At 37.2% G+C, this 19259-nt stretch overlaps 1 protein-coding gene and 1 long non-coding RNA gene across 3 annotated transcripts; one reads left to right on the forward strand and one right to left on the reverse strand.

Annotated features, from left to right (window-relative positions):
* The first annotated feature begins 479 nt into the window (after positions 1-479).
* LOC309394881 lies at positions 480-10550 on the forward strand. The gene is made up of 2 exons (XR_014175809.1): positions 480-10352; positions 10405-10550. It is a non-coding gene; the product is annotated as an uncharacterized lncRNA (long non-coding RNA).
* Positions 10551-10686: 136 nt separating this feature from the next.
* CBX6 (chromobox 6) lies at positions 10687-17201 on the reverse strand. Of its 2 annotated transcripts, none has more exons than XM_081958542.1 (5): positions 16259-17201; positions 16075-16118; positions 15766-15831; positions 15535-15601; positions 10687-13081 (listed from the first exon to the last, which is right to left on the reverse strand). In XM_081958542.1, the coding sequence occupies exons 1-5, from the start codon at positions 16325-16327 to the stop codon at positions 12164-12166; spliced, it is 1164 nt and encodes a 387-aa protein (XP_081814668.1). In that variant the 5' UTR covers positions 16328-17201; the 3' UTR covers positions 10687-12163. The 2 variants fall into 2 exon arrangements, with proteins under 2 accessions (XP_081814668.1, XP_081814667.1); XM_081958541.1 differs by having other exon boundaries at positions 10687-13135; positions 16259-17200.
* Positions 17202-19259: the final 2058 nt, after the last annotated feature.

A 19259-nucleotide genomic window follows, 5' to 3' on the forward strand; every position in this document is an offset into this window, starting at 1 on the left:
TGCCACGACTAATTACAGAGATAAAACCACCCCTTGGCTAGGAGCCTAGAGCTATCTTCAAGAAACCAAGATTAGATTTACGGAATGCTTTCTCAACGGCTAGTAAAATGGACTATTGTTTCCTGCAAAGATTCCCCTCCCGTCGCTCCACCTATAAACTCTTTGGGAGGGGCCACAACCTTAGCCAGCTGTCCCTACTTCCTTCTATGACGTCTTCTCCACAGCTGTTCCTTTCTCCTCTCAGCTCTACGCACATGCACATTAGGGACAACCTCCCTCTGTTCCTCTTCACTGCTCCCTGACTCAGATGTCACCTGGTGGCCAATAGGCCTCTCTAGTTCCTGCTCTGACTCCAAACACCCCCCAGAGTCTTCCTCATCCTCCAGAGCAGTCCCTATCATCACAGTTCGCTATCATGGAAATAGGGTGTTCAGGAGAATAAACTTTGAAGAGAAACAAGTAAAATTTGAGATGAATTTTCCTTTTTCTATACACAGCTGTAGCCTTATGACACATAATCAATACAATAAGGACATCCTTGGTTGAAATATCTTACTTCTTCTATATTTTTAGATGTAGAATTTTATAATCCATCCAAATCAATGTGATTAAAAAGGTAGTGGATACTTCTGAGTGTTTTGAAAATAATAAAATTTGCAAACAAAGCAAATGAAATCTGTTATTGTTTCAAAAGACAGAGGAAGAGAAGGGAAAAACAATTGCCATTAATGCTAATGAAGTGGCTATAGGCAAAATAATTATATGTATATTGAAGTACAATGCCTATAGAGTATTGACTGTAGCAGAGACCGATTTTGCTAGAAGATAATCAGTGAAATCAAGAGATCAGATCTGTCTTTGGTGTAGCAACATAAGATGATTGAACATAAAATTGAGACAGATAGCTTGGAATGTAACAATTTATTGGGGTTTTTCTTCTTAATTCCCCAGTTCTGGCATTGGTACAATATTCAAGAGCAACAGAAAGAACAAATGTACAATGATACAAGAATAATTAGCATTACTTCCCCTCACCGCAAACTCGAAACAATCCCCTTCTCTAATAAAAATGTCAATGGATGATTAAATCACCCACTGTATAATGCTTCCCAGCAATCCACTCTAGTTTAGCCAGTTGAACACTGGATTTTAAAAAGCAACCAAGCAAATGCAAACACTATATTTAAAAAGTAATTAAGACAACATAGTATTAGATAACATTTAATTCGTGTACAACTGTTTCATTAAATGCATTTTTCTCATAATACAAAATAGTCATCAGATATATAGCTCTTGTTTTTAAAGCCTATTTGTATGCCAAGAGGTAAGAACTTAATAAATTTAAACTTTAGCTTGCTCTTGACCATAAGGTCTCAACTTTGTAAAAACTAAATGCCCAAGCGTATGCATATTCACTCGAATATCTGAACATTTGTAAGGCCCACATTAATACTTCAGACAAGTTACAAAACTCTTACGTATTATTAAGGACCACAAATCCATTAATTCTCTTAGAGATTTCATCCTATACGAGCATCAATTTTGGCAAGATTGAGACTTGGTCTTGGGAAGCCTAAAAATGTATGCAATAAAGGAATAAGCATCAATTCTATGCCACTCTGTAATTGTTCATGTGAAAGTACGGGATTTTCCTTGAATAGGACCAGTAGGACATATTGTGAGATATATTTCAAGCGGTTTGGATATAACATTCCAGAATTTAGGAAGAATAAAACATTAGGAACGTCACAAGAGCTGTTAGTTATGTTAATCTCTGTGTGATAGCACTAAGATTATGAAGAAAATCTGATGTACTTACCATATTTTTCAGAGTTTAAGACGCACCGGAGTATAAGATGCAGCAAGGTTTTGAAGAGGAAAATTTTAAAAAAAGTTTTTGCACTCTGCAAACCTCATGAAAAACGGGCCTGTTTGTTTTTTTTTTTTGTCAAAAAAAGGGCATGAATAGCCAATAGGAGGCTTGTAGAGTGCTCCTGGGGGGTGGGGTAGGGGCAAAAACGAGCAAAAAATGGTCCCTTCTTTGTGAAAACAGGCCCGTTTTTTGTCAAAAAAAAAAAAGGGCATGGATAGCCTTTAGGAAGTTTATAGAGTGCTGCTGCGGGCTGGGGGGCAAAACATGGGCTGTTTTTCGCTCATTTCCTCCCTCCCCAGCCCCCACGAGCTCTCTGAAAGCCTTCTAAAAGCTATGCATGGCCATTTTGGTGAAGGGGGCAGAGTTTTGGGAGGCAAAATATACTGTACTCAGTGTATAAGACACACCCAGATTTTCAGCCTCTTTTTTGAGGGAAAAAGGTGCATCTTACACTCCGAAAAATATGGTAGTTGTCCCCTTGAAAATAATTACATATTTTCCATCAATTTATTCCTGCATTTTTAAATATTTTTTTATTTTTATTTTTTCCGCATTTCGGGACCTGCAAACTCTTGGATTTAAAATTATTAGGGCTTGCAGTATTCAGACTCATTTTTGGAGTATTTTGGAGAACGTGAGAGTGAAAACATAATCTCTCTCCCTACAGATCTTTGAAGCACCAGTACATCACTGAGATGATATGGCAGCTTTAAAGAAATGCAGATAAGTGCTACATTCCTGCTCTTATATGCTCCAAAGTGACTATTTAGAATTGAACTTGAGTGATGCAGTTGTAAAAACCTCTTTGTTATCAAATTATAGAGTATCTACCTTATTTCTGATAAGGTCCTATAAACACCACAGGACTGTCTCCCATTACTAACTGCAAGGACAGATATAGATAATTGTAATATTTATCTAACTTGATAGAACAGTGATAATGCAGCAGAAACAGGGAGTGCTTTCCTGACAATCAAATATGAAACATGGAAAATTTCCTATTTGTTGAAGTGCCTCAAACTATAACAAAACAAGTAAATACATATAACTATTTCCAAATGCTGCAAAATTAAAGAATCTTAACAGGCTCTCTGTTGTCTTCTGAATAATAAATATTCGTGGCTACAAGTCATTCCTACAAGTAGGACTACTTGATTATTTGACAGAAACAATCTGGGGAATGGGGAAGCATTCTTAGATAAAGGGGGATCCTTTAACATGACATAAAAAGTTTGCCAATATGATAATGCAGAGTTTAAATTATGTGCTTACAATATTTTTAAGTGCTATATAAACCAGGAACCAGGTTTTTCATGGTTCTAAATGATCTGAATGAATTCAATCAAAGGAAACATTTACAATAATCTCCCAAGCAGCTTCACCTCTAAACAATAATTTACTGTCCACTGCAAACCTTATTTTAAAAAATGTATACTCCTTGGTTTTCTCTTACTTCTCTGTCTTGCCTATTCATATAATACTAGATGTGGTCTCTTTCTCCTAAAGTACTCTTTCTGGTAAGTACTGTAAGTAAAACTGCACTGCAGCTGTCTTCTATCTTCACAAGCAAAAAATGTGATGCCTGTTCAGATGTCCTTTGCAGCTCTTATGAGGCAAGTGCCAGATAAGGGCCACTCATTAGGAAAGTACGAGATTCAGGAACCAGACATCTCTGGGGCATGCTTCTTCCTTGTCAACATTTTAACTGTAATATTTAGAAAAATTCACGCATAGGAAAAAAATTATCTACTCTACTGAAAAAAAAAAGAATGCAACCAGGTAAATCCTAAAGGATTTATCTGAGCACTGTAGAATTTTTGTACTTAAATGAGCAATTGCTATTATCAACTGTAGGAAAAATGGCTTTTCAGATGTTGTTGGACAAGAACTCTCTGCAGGACTGATAATGAAGATGCTGTAAGTTGCATCTGTCAATCCCTAGAGTAATTTAGTTTTCCTAATACCATAACTATTACATTTCCATAATATACAGTAACTGAGATTGCATTGGTTTTATTCAGCAATTATTTTTCCTTAACTAAGCCTTATGCATTTCAATGATCTTATGTGCGCGCATGTGTACATATTCATCCAAAGAACACTTAAAGGTATGTATGCAAATGAAATTTCACAAAAAAGTAGTCTAGAGTTTGCAGGATTCTAAGTTATACAAATTAAGAACAATTGCACATATTTATAACAAATAAGGGCTTGAAACACTGAGTTTCAAATTCACAAGAGTTATTTCAAGTTTAAAATGGATTACCTGAACTATTCCAGAATTATTTTGAGCTGAAACCATTTCAAAGTCAAGGAATAAATCTTGAGCATCAAAGAGCTCACACTGATTTCAAAATACCTCTGGAATGTTCAGAATTATTTCATACTTAAAATATTTTGAATCTGAAACCTTGTGCACCCTCCTCCCTAAAAATAATACATGACACTGAAAATACGCTATAATTACTCAGAATTCTGCTAAGAACTAATTTTGACATTTTCCCCTCAAACGTTGCTTACAGTTAGCAATTTAAAAAGTAATTTAAATAATCCAAGATGTTTAGATGTTGAATATCAATTGTACAATTTACCAACTGCAAAATTCCAAACTTGGAGAAGTTTGGAATTTTGATTCTATGTCAATGTCAAGTCAAGATACATAGATGCAGTATAACTTCATCTACCTTTGAGTTTTAGAAGTTCCCTCAAAGTATATAGTACAAAAAATATTCAGGACTTGGTATAAGCAAAGGGATATACATATTATATTGGAAAGCCTGTAGCTTAATAGCAACACATTTTGTGGAATGCAAGCTTAAGCTCAGTCTCAAGAATCGCCTATTGAAATCTCTGTCTCACAGAGGTCATGCCCATAAGTATAATCAGTACTCAGCCAGACTGAATAAACAGCTAACAACACAGTGTAAGGCAGTTTCATGTTTTTAACGTCATTTAATCATTCAAAGGTAACACTGATAAATAATCTTTAAGCCAATAAAAACAGATCATATATACCGGTAGGTCAGATTAGAGATTGCATCAAGATGAAAAAAAGCCATGTGGGGAAGGAGAATTTTCCAATCCCAACTTCATCGCTTAGGATTCTCAATCTGTAAATTAAGTGAAAGCTAATATTTAATTAGGGAAATATTAAATGGAAGTATAAGTATTCAGAAGTGTTTATAAGCACTGAGAACAGCAAGTTTCTCCTTTTCCTCTTAAAACCAATTTCAGCTAGAGAAAAAGGAGATCTCGAAAATAAAACTAAACAGCTTATAAGTCACAGCATTCTTTTAGACCACAACTAGGTATTCCTAGTTCTCAAAATTATGATCATACTACTGGCCCAAGCTGTCTTTTTTATCACAAAGCTTGGTGGAGGGTTAAGTGGAGGATTATTTATTTATATATACATAGTACATATATTTATACTGAAAATATCCCAGCTTTGCACCATCAGCAGACAGTCACAAAAACAGCAAAGCAAGCAATACTGGAACATGAATGCACCAGGCAAAACAGTGCAAGGCCTTGGGGCAAGAAGCAAGGAGTGGGAACAGAGACACGATGGTAGTGGAACCTGACCAACTAGAAATATACTCCAAATTTATTACATTACTTATCCATGACCCAACAGGAATCCTACAGCTGTTGGATCCCAACATTTTCCCATTTACTTCATAAACGTAATTCCCCAACGGGGGCAATTTGTGAATTCTCTTCACTATCTTGTTTTCCCCTCCATATTAATAACCCAAATCTAGGCTTTATAGAAGATGGACAGCAGGAAATGCAGCAAAGAAATCAAATTTATTCTAAACAGAAAAAGAAACACAAATCTTACACTGACACTCAACTCAGTTAGTATTCCATCCCTGTTAAAAATAAATTAAAATAAAGGGATGATTCTTCTGTAATTTATTTCAGATAATTTATATAGCCACCCATCTCATAAGCAGCAGCTCTGGGAAGCTAACATTATTTTAAAAACCAATTTAAAACAACCGATCACAATAATATACACAGAGAGATAATCTTTAAATGGGCAGGATGTTGAGCAACAACAACAAAAAAATCACCTTGAGAGGGATCCACAGAATCTGAAGAGTGGCTTATTGTTGCCATACTTTAATCTTTCACAGCCCATTTCATTTATCAAGTCAACCAACAACCTAAGGCTGTGTTGTGGTTAGATTTATGTCTGGAAGGCATCTGAGAACACTCAGGAGTATGAATACAATATCTGTCTGCAACATCATACAGTGGCTGTGTCTTTTCCCAAGATCATGGGAGCTGCCACACGATACTGAGAAAGAATATAGCTACTTTAAAGAGAGACACAGAAAGTTCTATGTGCTGCATAGCTATAGAAGCATTCCCTTCTCTAGTCTCAAGCTCTCCAAATAGGCTGAATTGCAAGCCTTCTCAGTGTTAAGAGTATAGTCTTATCTATCCAGAGGGTATAAGAAAGTTTGATTAGTATGGAGTGAAATAGTAATCTCAGTGAGCAAAGATATCATAGTTCAACTAGTAAATAATAGCTGAGAAAGCTTTTCTAAGAGTGAACTGATGAAAAATAGTTATCTGTAAAATACAGGCACAAATCTGGATACATTAGGGAGCAGTAGTATGTTTCCTTGGGAATACAGCTTATATTTCTTAAGTAGATTTCAATTTTCCATTAACGGTTGTTGCAGTTTATGAGACATTAAAAATTAAGAGCAAAAAATGCAAATTTCTATGCAAGCAAAAACATCTAAATTATAACAAATACTATAGCACTACACTAGAACAGCTACCCTTCCCCATTCTTGTCCAATGCCTGTCCTATAATTTCCACATCAATGATCTGATCTGTATTTGCCCATATGACTAACATGGTAGTCACCCATTTAGATTACAAGGACTGTAATAGAAAATCTAATATAGGTATTAATGTTATACTGCCATTGGGTTGTGTGAATTCTTTCCTAGCACTTATTTACACTCAGCTTCTACACTCAGCCCTTCATAGGTGATTGGACAATTGTGAATTGTGTGCATCATATTTCCCTTTCATTATATATTTTCCTTAAATATTTTAACAGTATATATGATTTTCAAGGCTATACTTGCTTTTTCATATCATTTTCCTTATGTCTCAGGATGAAAATAATCACCCTGGTCCAAGCCATCAGAATTAGTATAGTGCAGTTTTTCCTATGTTGTGGTTCTCCAACTTTTTTACACACTGTAACTACTGAATGACGGGGAATATTGGGAGTTGCAATTCTAACACACTTTGACTGTGCCAATGGGAAAATTGCTTTATTTAGTTTTACTTTCTTCAAGAAGGCCCTGATCATATCTCTTAATGTAGGAAAGCTATTACCCACTTGTAAAAATCCTGCTTATATAAGTACGAAAGATGTAACATGGATTTCATTAGAAAAAGAATTTTTGGTGTACCAACTTCAATATCAACAAACTGACTTTATCACTGAACGTTTTGCCAGATTATAAGGGTATGTTTCCTTCACAACTACCAAACACACATACGTCTTGCTTGTCAGAGATCCCAGATCTTACTGAAAACCACAAAGCAGCAACATGTCCCATTCAATTCAGCAGATCATCATGAAGTACAACTGATAACTTGCATGAACAAGTTAATAATAAAATGCCACATAGTCCCGCCTGACAAACAGAACAAGGCTAAATTCTGGCTTCATAACTCTGGAAGGAGGCACTCTCCCTACTCCTTCAAGTTAAGGGTAACAGAAGGAAGAATTTTCTCTAAGATAAGGATTTGCTTCCTCAGTTTGGAAGCTGCATCTCTTCTTACATTCTTTGCTCTTCCTTCCCAATTTAAATTATCTAAATGCCATCCTCTACCACTCATAATTGTAAAAATACTCTTTTCTTTAAGGACCAGCTAATATCACTACATTTGTGCAATTACTGCATTTAATATTTTTAAATCTCTATCCTCTTCTGTATGTAAAAATCTTCTCTTTTTTAAAAAAAGAACTTTTCCTTTTTTCTTTTTTTCCTTTTATTTGCAAAACTAGTCTTCTTTCTCAACCCCCACCCCATCAAACTCTCCTAATAACAAAAGTGGCCACAAGCATGGCACAGATGCAAAGAAAACATATACATACAACTCACACAGCATCTTTGCACAGGCTGTATGTATAGAAGGGCTTTTATGCTTTATCATATAAGGAGAAATTAAGATTCAAGGTAATAACGCTCAAATCATTAAAACACAACAATAGCTCTATATTACCCTCTAGTGGTTTGACTGCATCATGGAACAAGGTTTCCTTTTAACAGAAAAGATCAACACAATTTGCTTTTATAGAGCATGTGCCAAATTAGGAAGGGGAAAATAATCTAAGGCAAGAACAATCTTGCATTCCAGTATTACACATAACTGGTCTCCCCCGGCCCTTAAAGGAGATGATTCTTTCTGATGTGAAGAAATGTTCTAGCTCCTGGAGACAGAGGCAAGAGCAACTAGGTTGATATGTTACAGAACCCCCAAATTAATTAGAAGCTGCTAGGAGGCTATTTTATATTCCAAACAGCAGGCATTTCTTGTATCAAACTGGCCCAAACCCCTTACACCTCTGTGAATTAATTACTCTAGTTCACAACCTTAGCCCATTCTTAAAATAGTCTGCTGGTTGTAATGAGATAGAAGAGATAATAGCAATACAACCAACAATTAGCACCATATTCTATTTTACCAGACTGGCTCAATAGCAACCTGCCAGAGATTTCTTACTCAAACACCACTTGTTTAAATATTTTTGGCTAAATCTCCAGTGATCAGCACAAGCAAGGCAATCTACTAACTGCAAATACTATTACTCCAAATGGATTTAAGGAATAATCATTATAGTGAAGGAGCATACAACTTCCATTAACTCAAGAGCTACATCAGATGCAACGTGTGACATACAGAAATGGGAAAGGCTAGGCTCCATTTGAGAAGAGTGGTTCAGGAGTACAGTAGGTGCTATATTAGTATGTTGAATTTTAAAACAATCATTGCATTCCTTAAAACACCTAAAATGAAGAAAAAGGCCCACATTTTTAGCCCCACAAAAGAAATGCTGGATGGCCACTGCAGCTTTTGGACCATAATTTTTCCACCTCTAATTTACTGCTTTTCATTTTTAAACAATTGCTACAGTGGCAATTATAGCAATCGAGGAATTGCTATTCAAGCAGCTTGTGATAAGTCCTAGAAGTTTCAGCCTTTGACTTTTCATGTTATAAAAACAAAAAAAAGATCCTTATTTGTTTTCTATTTATCATAGTAAAGAACAAGTGTGTGGAGGAGGTTTTATGCCTTAAGAGGCAGTAAACACATATATGTTAGTTTTAAGCAGCTATACCTCCTGAGCAAGTATTTAGTGCATAAAATGTATACCCAATATCTTCATGTTAAAATGATCATAAAAGAGAAAGGAAAAATTACTTCATCTCCTCCTTTCATTTTCTCCAGGCACACACTCCACTATTTCTAGTAGTTGATCTCTTTTTGGATGGAATAAAATCAAACAAAGCCTGTTTGATGCATTTGGAGGAGCTTTATGTTGAAATCAGCCAGTTTGTTAATGACTATTTTTTTCATAATACCTCTAAGAAAGGTAAAAACCATATTCTATGGAAACTCACAGAAACTAAAGTGACAAGAGACTCCAGGGAACAAGGAGAAATGGGCCAAGAAATTATGTGCTAAAGTATCTGAAGAGTTTCCTATTGAAATTCCTTTTTACAATGGCTATCTAATTTGTTTCTAACAAAATGCCACAAAAATAAACAATTGTAGAACATGATTGACTATTCAACCACCCTTATATTTCCTCTTGAAGTTTCATAAAATAATTCTATTTTTTCTCTTAAAGTCTTTTTTAATACAAGTCTCCCTGTTCTCGCCCTATTATATATCTCTTTCCTCAGCCCAGCCCAACCCACCCACCTTTGAAGCCATTAAAATAAACTCTCATGATAATGCCTCCTATTCTTCTGAGGCAATGCAATGATACAGCTTGTCTTGCTGATTTCACAAAAAATTACAAACAGTGAATTCCAAAGCATGCAGAAAGCCTTGGAGTTATATATCAGTGGGAGGAGCATGGAGGTAATAACCCTGCACACCTTGTAGAGTTCATTCTTAAAAAAATAAAATAAAAGACACTAAAGAAAATGCATGGCTGGATAACAGTAAAACTTGAATATTTCTTCAATATTCCCTGCACTCAAAACTTTCACAAACAACACAATGCTTAACATCATAAACTTTGCTTTTGGTAGGCATTTATGTATAGATACTGATATATATATATAGGACTCTCAATCTTTTTTCAGCTCTCAATCTTTTTTCTAAGAAAGTTCTGATTTCTTCTTAAGCATGGATATAAACAAATGGAATTCTGAAAAGTCCTTGAAGGAAAGAGAGGAATGTTAAAAAGAAAACATAGGGGGAGTCCCTTAGGGGAGAGGGAGTGGTTAACAAATCCAATTAAAGTAAAGTAAAGTAAAGTGTGAAGAAATCCTTTCTAATGGAGAGAATGAAATTAAATAACTGCTTTTTAAAACTTTATCAATCAAACAGTAAATGCCACAGTATTTGCAGCACCAGGCTTCACATATAGTTAATAAACTTTAAAAGAACAAAACAAAATGAAACACAAAAAAAAAAATCCCTAAGCAGAATCTTAAAAGATAATTGTTCAGACTGAACATAGAGAAGAGACATGCCATTAAGAACAAGAGTTAGTTATTTCAGTGACAGCATAGCATGCAGTTGAGCCCTTAAGAATTACCTCAAACACATCCTTCCCATCATAATGTAACAATGCATAAATAGTTTGCTGGACAACACTGCATACATACCCACATGTGCCACTACTAACAAATTGGAGGCATAGTATAGGGGAGAAGTTTGCATCAAAGCTGGAACATGTGACAAAAGAACTATGAAGTAGAAATTTGAAGAAATACTTCAAATGTTAGTCATCAATATATGGAGTCATTGTTCCCAACAGTTGTAGGTGGTGGAGGTGGAGGCAATCTAGCAAAAGCATCTACATTATTTGTTTACAAAGCAGAGTACTCAGGTTTCAGTAAGAATGAATTAAATGAAAGGAAGGTATGGCAAGCGGGTGGATGGGAGGAAGAGGCAAGCATACACTAAACATACACACTGTCTCCCAACAAACATACCAAGAGACATATAATAAATGTTTACAATATGTTCTTAGCACCTTTGGTTGGCAACTGTACAGGCAACTTGAAATCTTGGGAACTGCAGAAATGAATGTTCTTCCATCTCTTTTACCGAGAGAAAAATAGAAAGAAGGAAAAGCACAAGCAAGCACCTTTTTCCTACTTCGCTGACATATAACTAAATATACCAATGTAAATAAGAATAGTGGGTTGCATCTCAATGCACTTTTCTAAAGGACTATTAGGCCCCACTTTGTTTTGAAATAAAACTCATACATCTGATATGTAAAGAAGAACAAATGATGCAAGATAAGATTAACAGCTTCATAAGACTGAAGCAATTTTAGCTTAACAGTAAAAAAAAAATACAAAATCTATTACAATCAGGAACTATTAGAGATATAGTTCAAGGCTAATGAAAAAGAGGAAATGGGCCTAAGCCATCTACAAGTGCTACAGAACAACCTTATTTGCACTTCTAATACATGCACAGTGGAACAACATTCAGAAATGCACTGCAGGATTAGGCACACCCAATCCCTATGAAGTTCTGAAACGGTTTCTAAATTCTGTAGCAGTTTCCAATAACTATGGTGTTATTTTCCTTGGATACTGTCAATCCAAATTATCTTGTCAAATTACAAATATACAGGAAAGGTGACAGGAATAAAGTGGCAATTCACTCCCTACTTTGAGTTTGGCCAAAGGGTTACTTTTTTGTTTTGTTTTTTGAACAGGAGGGGAAAATATATCATTCACTTAATATACCTACCATTCTCCCAAGCACTTATTTACCAGATTCCTGTCAAAAAGATGCAATTTTTGAAGACCTCCAAACATGCACAAGAGGAAAATTTATTTCCCAGCATGAGTCCTAACAGCTGTGACATTGGAGAATTTCAAACACATCTATTTTCATTCCTCTATCATCTTAATTTCCAAGCAAAATGAGAAACAACAGATGAGAAGGAAGAGAGAAAAGAAAGAAAGCACTCATATCATGCATGGTCTTGCAGCATAGCCTCCTTGTCCCCTCTCCCAACATTTGTGAAAGAGGAATACACCTCTTTATTTGCTGCCTCCTCCTCCTCCACAACCTCCTCCAGCTGCTGCCATTTTTTCAAAATCTTCAGCATTGCAGAATTCCTTGATTGTGACCGTTAATAGATTGCTGGTGACATCAGTAACTACCACATTAGAGCATGGAGACATTTCAGGTCGCCAATCACCAGCCTCCTGTTCTGGGTCAGAAGACAATGGAGATGATGGGATCTGACCTACTCCATTCCCTCTGGAAGGTGACTGCTTACTGGTCACTGCTGACTCAGGTGGAATTGACAGATCGAGGACCTCAGATTCACGCCAGTCAGGAATGGTAGGATTTAGAATCTCGGGAAGCAGCTTTGGTGGGGAATCATCTGGATCAGATGAGGAGTGTGGAGCTGGTGAGGGGCAGTCAGAGGAGCTGGAACTGCGGGCATCATAGGCAGAAGAGCCCATGAGTCCACAAGAAGCACCTTGAGAACCTCCTGCCTCTGTCTTTCCCTCTAATAATGGGGTTGGAACAGATGGCTTGTTATACAGAGGGAAGCTTCCAAATTTCATGTGGCGGATCTGATTACGAAGCATGCTCTCACTAAACTTCTTGCTCTTACCAATTACACGATTTCGGGACGGGATCTTAGAGCGTGCCAAGTTTCCTCCCCCACTTGCTCCTTTGCCACTTTTATCAATGACTTTCAGATTGAGAATAATACGACTACGCTTGGGCTCACGAGGTTTCACTTTGCGGTTGATGATGCGTACGGTCTCTGAGAAAGGAGAGACAGGGGGGCGTATACCAGTACTCCCACCCACTCCACTGTTTTGTGGATCCGGGCGGGGCAATGGGCGCCGAGACATACGGTGGCATCTTCGAATGTCCTTCTTGAGCCGGTGTACTGCAGCACTGGAGTGCAGTTTCGGTGAGGCTGTGCTAGAACTGGGCTTGACAGAAAAATGTACATCCCCAATGTGTAGGGCCTCTGCTTGGGCCCGAGCCTGCAGTAGATGGGATAAAATGAAAAACATAGAGTTAGACTGGAAGAAAATATATTCTATGTGCTGAAGTCCAGGATCCTTAAAGAGTTGGGAACACAATTCTAAATACAAAGCCAAAAAAGATGAAGAGAAGAATGAGTTCTGGATTTCTAATACGGCTTCCTTGTAGTTCAACAAGGCAGTTTTGCCTAAGCTTAGTCTAACATAAACATGATATGGTTACACACAGGGAAATCCCAACAGGACTGTATGAAATATATTTTGATTTTTTAGCATACTAGGATGTTAAGGAACACAAAGAGTCAAGGGTTTATGTTTACTAATTAAGAGTGACCCTAGATTAGTTAACTTTGATGCATACATTTGAACCTAGCAATATAGTACAAATTAGTTTTCCCAAATTAAAAAAAATATAAAGGCTTATAAAATTAACAGTTCATAAATATCCTGACATCACTAGAATTTTCGGGCACATCCTTTTTCAGACCATCCAAAGAAATCATTGATCTTAACTACTCACTTGAGAAGAGACAGGATATAAATTTTATTTATTTATTATGTATTTATTAAGTTGTTATTATTATTATTATTATTATTATTATTATTATTATTATTATTATTATTATTATTATTATTATTATTATTATTATATTTGCCCATCTATCTCTCTGTGGGGTTCCTCTAGGCGACCATACTAATATCTGTTGGAAATAATGTCAAAATTGGATAAAAACACTGTTAAACAAAAAACAGTATTTCAAATAAAAATATTTAACCATTAAAATGTAATTTATTTGTCATAAAAATTGTTAGGAAATTACAGTAGGCAATTTGCTACAAATGTAAGATCTGGAAACTGTTTTGATTTTAATCAAGAAAAATCTATCTACTCTTTGATCCATGGATGACTAGGAACAGCCCATAGACAGATTAAATATGATCTTCTAGATTGTGTCAATCATTATGATGCCTAGTCACTTGAAAATGAATCAACTAATGCAAAAACAAGCAATGTAATGAAATGCATTTTTCCAGGATTTGCAAAAATATTATTTCTGAGCCTAAAAACATTGTAATGTACATAGCAACAATCATTAATATTTTAGACAGATCTTCTCTACTTAATACTATGCTAGAAAAGCCACAGATTAGCATATAGAATTAAGACCGTAATGGCATCCAGTTAATGTTCAGGTTAAGTCAATTACAGGTACTTCTCACTTACTGTTCAAAGTTATGATGGATCCCCCAAAAGCTAGAAAATCCCACACACAGAAAACTGGTTTATGGTGCTATAAACCCCTCCCCTCCCATGGTCACATAGCCACATTTCAGGCACTTGGCAACAGGTTCACCTTTACGGCTAGTTGCAGTGTACCCGGGTCACATGACTGCAATTTATGGTTTTTGGCAGTTTCTGGCTTTTTCAGACAGTTTCTGGCATAAAAATGCCATAGGAATAAATGGATTTGCTGAACAATTGTAGCATTTGCTTAAGGATGTTGTGTTCGCTTAATGACCGCTACAAATATATATATATAAAATCAGGTTGGTCACATGGGTGCCTCGACTTGACAACTCTCAGGATTTACTATGGAAATTCTGGGCTCAATTAGAGTTGTAAATTAGAGAGGGCAAGTCTGTCAAGATCCTTTTGCAAAGGGTTTTGTCTATTCCTGCCAGCTTAGTGTCTATTCCTTCATCTAAATCATTTATGAAGATACTGAAGAACACTGGGTCCAAGTCATAACCCTGTGGTACTCCACTGCTTGCTTCTCTCCATGCAGTGGGATAACTTGTGAATGTTCAAACATGTAGTAAAGACTTTAATTTATGCTGATCTATGACCATAATAAACATAAAGACCATAAAAAACCATTGGTTTTTAAAAATTTATAAAGCTGCCCATCTCACAGTAGTGCCTAAACTAGCATACAATGTCTTTGTAATTTTCTTGATAACAACGTAACAATTATTTACCACTTCTACTGGCATTTTAAAAAATCTGTGGTTTTCTGATGATCTCTCTTTCAATGATAATTAGGAGTAACTTCTTCGCTTTTTTGAAATCAAATAGCTATCACATTCAAAATAAGGTCAATTTTAAAAGGTCTGACAAATTAAAAAGGATGGCTTATAGCCATTGGTCAGTGCCAGTCCAATGGCACTTAAATGTAGGATTCGGTGAAACAAACTTCTGTTTTGTCATCACACTGATCACAGCATTTAACAAATGACAGTTTGTCAGATTTATCAGTTAGAGACTGTATTCAACCATAATAAAGAAGAACAAATAACATTTGATTTTTATCTATTCCTTTCCAATTCCCCTTTTTAAATATTTAAACAACAGAAGCTAAAAACCTTAACCAGCTATCAAGTTATTAAACAGAAGTTACCTTTAGCAGAAAAGTTTTAGGCTTAGGTCCTCTCTTCTTAGGTCCATAAAGCTCACGCTCACGTTCCCTTGTTGAGGGTGGGGAAAAGAAATTAAAACTTTTTTAAAAAAAAATCCCAAACACGAACAATTAAAAAGAGAACGTTCTTCTAAAATAAACACATTAACTTCCTGACTACAGGAAATAAAGCCACAGCGATTCCTCCTCTGATTTTTCAAGACTTCAACTCACTTTTGCTCAAAGGCGACAATCAAGCGAGAATCTAGGATATTTTCCTCGGGTTCCCAAGTGCTGTACCTGCAGAGAATTTAGACGAACAGAGCGGGTGACACGGCGTTCATGTGCACCGAGGAGTTTGCGGAGGGGAGGGTGGGTGGTGGTGGTGGTTGTGGAAGGGGGACAGGAGGGGAGACAGCCAACCGCCCATTGGCCCCCTGGGTCTGATCTCCGAAAGGAGAGGAAGGCAGAGCGCCAGCCCGGCCAGGCCCCGAGAGGCGGGAACGGGGCTTCGCGCGGAGAGGCTGGAAGGCAGCAACTCACTTGATGGCCCAGCCTTTCCATTTCACCAGGTATTCGATGCGTCCCTGCAAAAATACGTGGGCAGAAAGGAGGGAGGACGGGCGGGTGGGAGAGCGGAGAAAGGAGGAGAAAAAGGAGGGCAGCGGGTTAGAGAGGGTGGCAACGGCAGCGACCCCAAGGCGAGCCCCGCCGGCCCGCAACTCACCTTTCGGATCCGCCGCTTGATGATGGATTCGGCCGCAAAGACCCGCTCGCCCACTGCAGAGAGCTCCATCTTTGCCTCAGCCTCAGCAGCACCCACAGCCCATAATAATCCCGCCCGCTCCCTCGCCTTCCCTTTCTCCTTCTCTCAGGGCTGGCTGGCTGAGTGACTGACTGAGGCGGGCTGTTGGCGGCGGCGGCGTTCCCGCGACAGCGGCTCAGAGCGATTGAATCGCGCACACGCACGAGGGACGGGAATGCGCCGGCGCACGCGCGCAGGCCGTCTTCGCCTTAGCGCGCGCCGCCCCGCCGAACGCACGCGACCAGGGAGCCAAAAAAAAAAAAAAACAGCCTCCCCCCTCCTACCGCCACCCCTCCGTTTCACGTTCGCTGCCGCTTGGAGAGTCCGTGCCTCCTTCGCCCCCACCCACCTCGGGGGGAAAAAGCCGGCAGGGCGCAAGCGCGGGCTCTTAAAGTGTCCGCGTTGTTGACTTCGGAGCACAAAAAAAAAAAAAAAAAGGGACGTGGACGTGCGAAGAGCGAGAATAGGAAAGTACAGCGTGGACTCGCTTGCAGGGGTAGCGCCCCCTCCTCTCCCCCCTCCCCTCTCCCCCAGTAGGTTTCCTGCTAGTCTTTCCATTTTCTCAGCGAGCGCCTGTCATTATTCATAGCTGTCATTTCCTGCTCCCTCCCTCCCTCCTCCGTGCAGTGGCGATCTTTCTCCTGTGGTAATTAAAAAAACAACTTATGATGTTATTCATATAAAATACAAATAGGTGCTAGAAAGCATTGACTCCCGGATAGGTCTCTGCTTCAGAGACACGTAATTTATTCATCCCAGTTAAGCTGAGATTCAAGCCATGTTTTCGCTTCTCGGCTTGTCTTGACGTTCGGACTCCCTGCCGGGAGATGAGGAGGTTTTAGTCCAAAACGTTTACAAAATCGAAAAAAAGTGGCTTCAGCGAAAGGTATAATGAGCCTCACGGATTGGATTTGTCATTCTGGCTGCCGGTTTTATTTGATCTTGAAATTCAGCTAAGTTAAAATTGAAGACGCAAAACAAAGACGTTAGAAACCTGTATCACAGATATACGTAAAATTGGAATAGCCTTGCTCCTATCCCGTTGCTATAATAGAAATAGAATGGAATAGAATAGATTTCTTTATTGGCCAAGTGTGATTGGACACACAAGGAATTTATCTTTGGTTCATATGCTCTCAGTGTACATAAAGAAAAATAAAATAGAATACATTCATCAAGAATCATAAGATAACAAAAGAAAACAAAAAAATAGGGAGAAAACAATTGTAAAATTTATTAAAACTCTAATTAAAAAAAAGAATCATAAGATACACACTTAGTGATAGTCATAGGTTACTAATAAGCAACCAAATTGTACTAGGAAACAAATAAATTAATATCAATTGTAAAGATACAAGCAACATGGTTATAGTCATAAGTGGGAAGGGATAGGTACTAGGAAGGAAGAGAAGAATAATACATTCTTTCCCCCCTAAATCATAATCCCCTCCCAATCCTACTTCTGGGCATTTATTTGCTGTATGTTTATTTGTTGGGCATTTATTTGCCTTATAAGCTGCATTGTGGAAAAAACAGGACAAAGAGAACAAAAACAACAAAACAAAGATATTCAGATAAGCTATTCATGTTTTTTTTCTTTTAGCCACCAATCCATAGTGAGTAAATCAGCCAACTCTTTGTTGTTAAATAGCAAATTCTGTGCTTGAACACATTAGGGAAAAATGGAAAATAAAGCAGTGTAAATATTATCATTATATAAAAGTGCAATGAGCCTTTATTTTGAATACTGTGTTTGGTTTTGAGTACTGCATCTGAAAAAGGATCTTAGAAAGCTAAAAAAAAGAGTGATCAACATTTTAGGATGCTCCCTTGTTCCTTGTATACTTTTATTTTTTAAATCTTACTGTTTGTACTGTATGTGGGTATGTCATTTAGGATTTCTGAACTGAAACAAAATATACCCTGTAAATAACAGGTACAACCTTTAACAAGAAGAAAAGTAAGTAAGAGGAAATCTTGTATTTCCTTTTTCTTCTTTCTTTCCTGTTAAAAGCTGGATCTCTACACATTTGAGTGGATACTTTCAACCTATACTATTGTTAAGGAAAAGAACCTATGTTTGTATAGAAGTATACCAAATTAAATGTCAAGAGATTCATCATGGATAAAAGGTACAACTTATTTACATAGTGTATAATTTGGAATGTGCCACCATCAAATACAGTGATAAATGCCAATTTGGACTATTTTAAGGGGAAACTGAACAAATTTCAAAGGTAAGTATATGATTAATGGTTTTAATACTGATATTTGTGGCTCCCAAAATTGTTGACAGCCTACTTTGTATATCACATCCTGGAAAGCAAAAGATTATGACTTTCATCTTCATGTTTATGAGCTAATTGTCTATGGATATTTTGATCTACAAGGGCTACTCGTAAGTCTTTAATTCGCAACTGCCTTTAAGGTGTGTTCGAGAGTAATCTGTAGTAATAAAAATTCAAAAAGAATTTCTGATCTATCATACTTGATCAATGCATGCACGTGATCAGATCCAAACATGTATTTGCAACCATATGCATCAAACTGGACACATCACATGGTGGATAAAGCTCTTTAAAACCCAATAGTGATCCTGTTACATAAACTACCATTTGTAATTCAGAAAGTGACACCTAATGCTTAAAAACAGTACAGGCTTCTTTATGTACAATGAAGTGCTTACTGTCATGACTTGCCTAATTTCTTGACACCATGTATAGCAATTAAGTGCTCTGATATGCTCCAAAGATATTTGACTACATTGCCAAAGCAATCAGCACTCTGGAGAGCTCTTGGCACCTTGTTTTGTTTACAATCTGTAAATGCTTTAAAAAGAAAGCACAAAAGGAAATTAAACTTGCAATCACTGTAGTATGAAATTGATGAAAGAATTAATGGATAAAGGTTAAAGGAGCTATGT

The sequence above is a fragment of the Natrix helvetica genome (genome assembly GCF_964273705.1).
Source record: "Natrix helvetica genome assembly, chromosome: 6".
NCBI lineage: Eukaryota > Metazoa > Chordata > Lepidosauria > Squamata > Natricidae > Natrix > Natrix helvetica.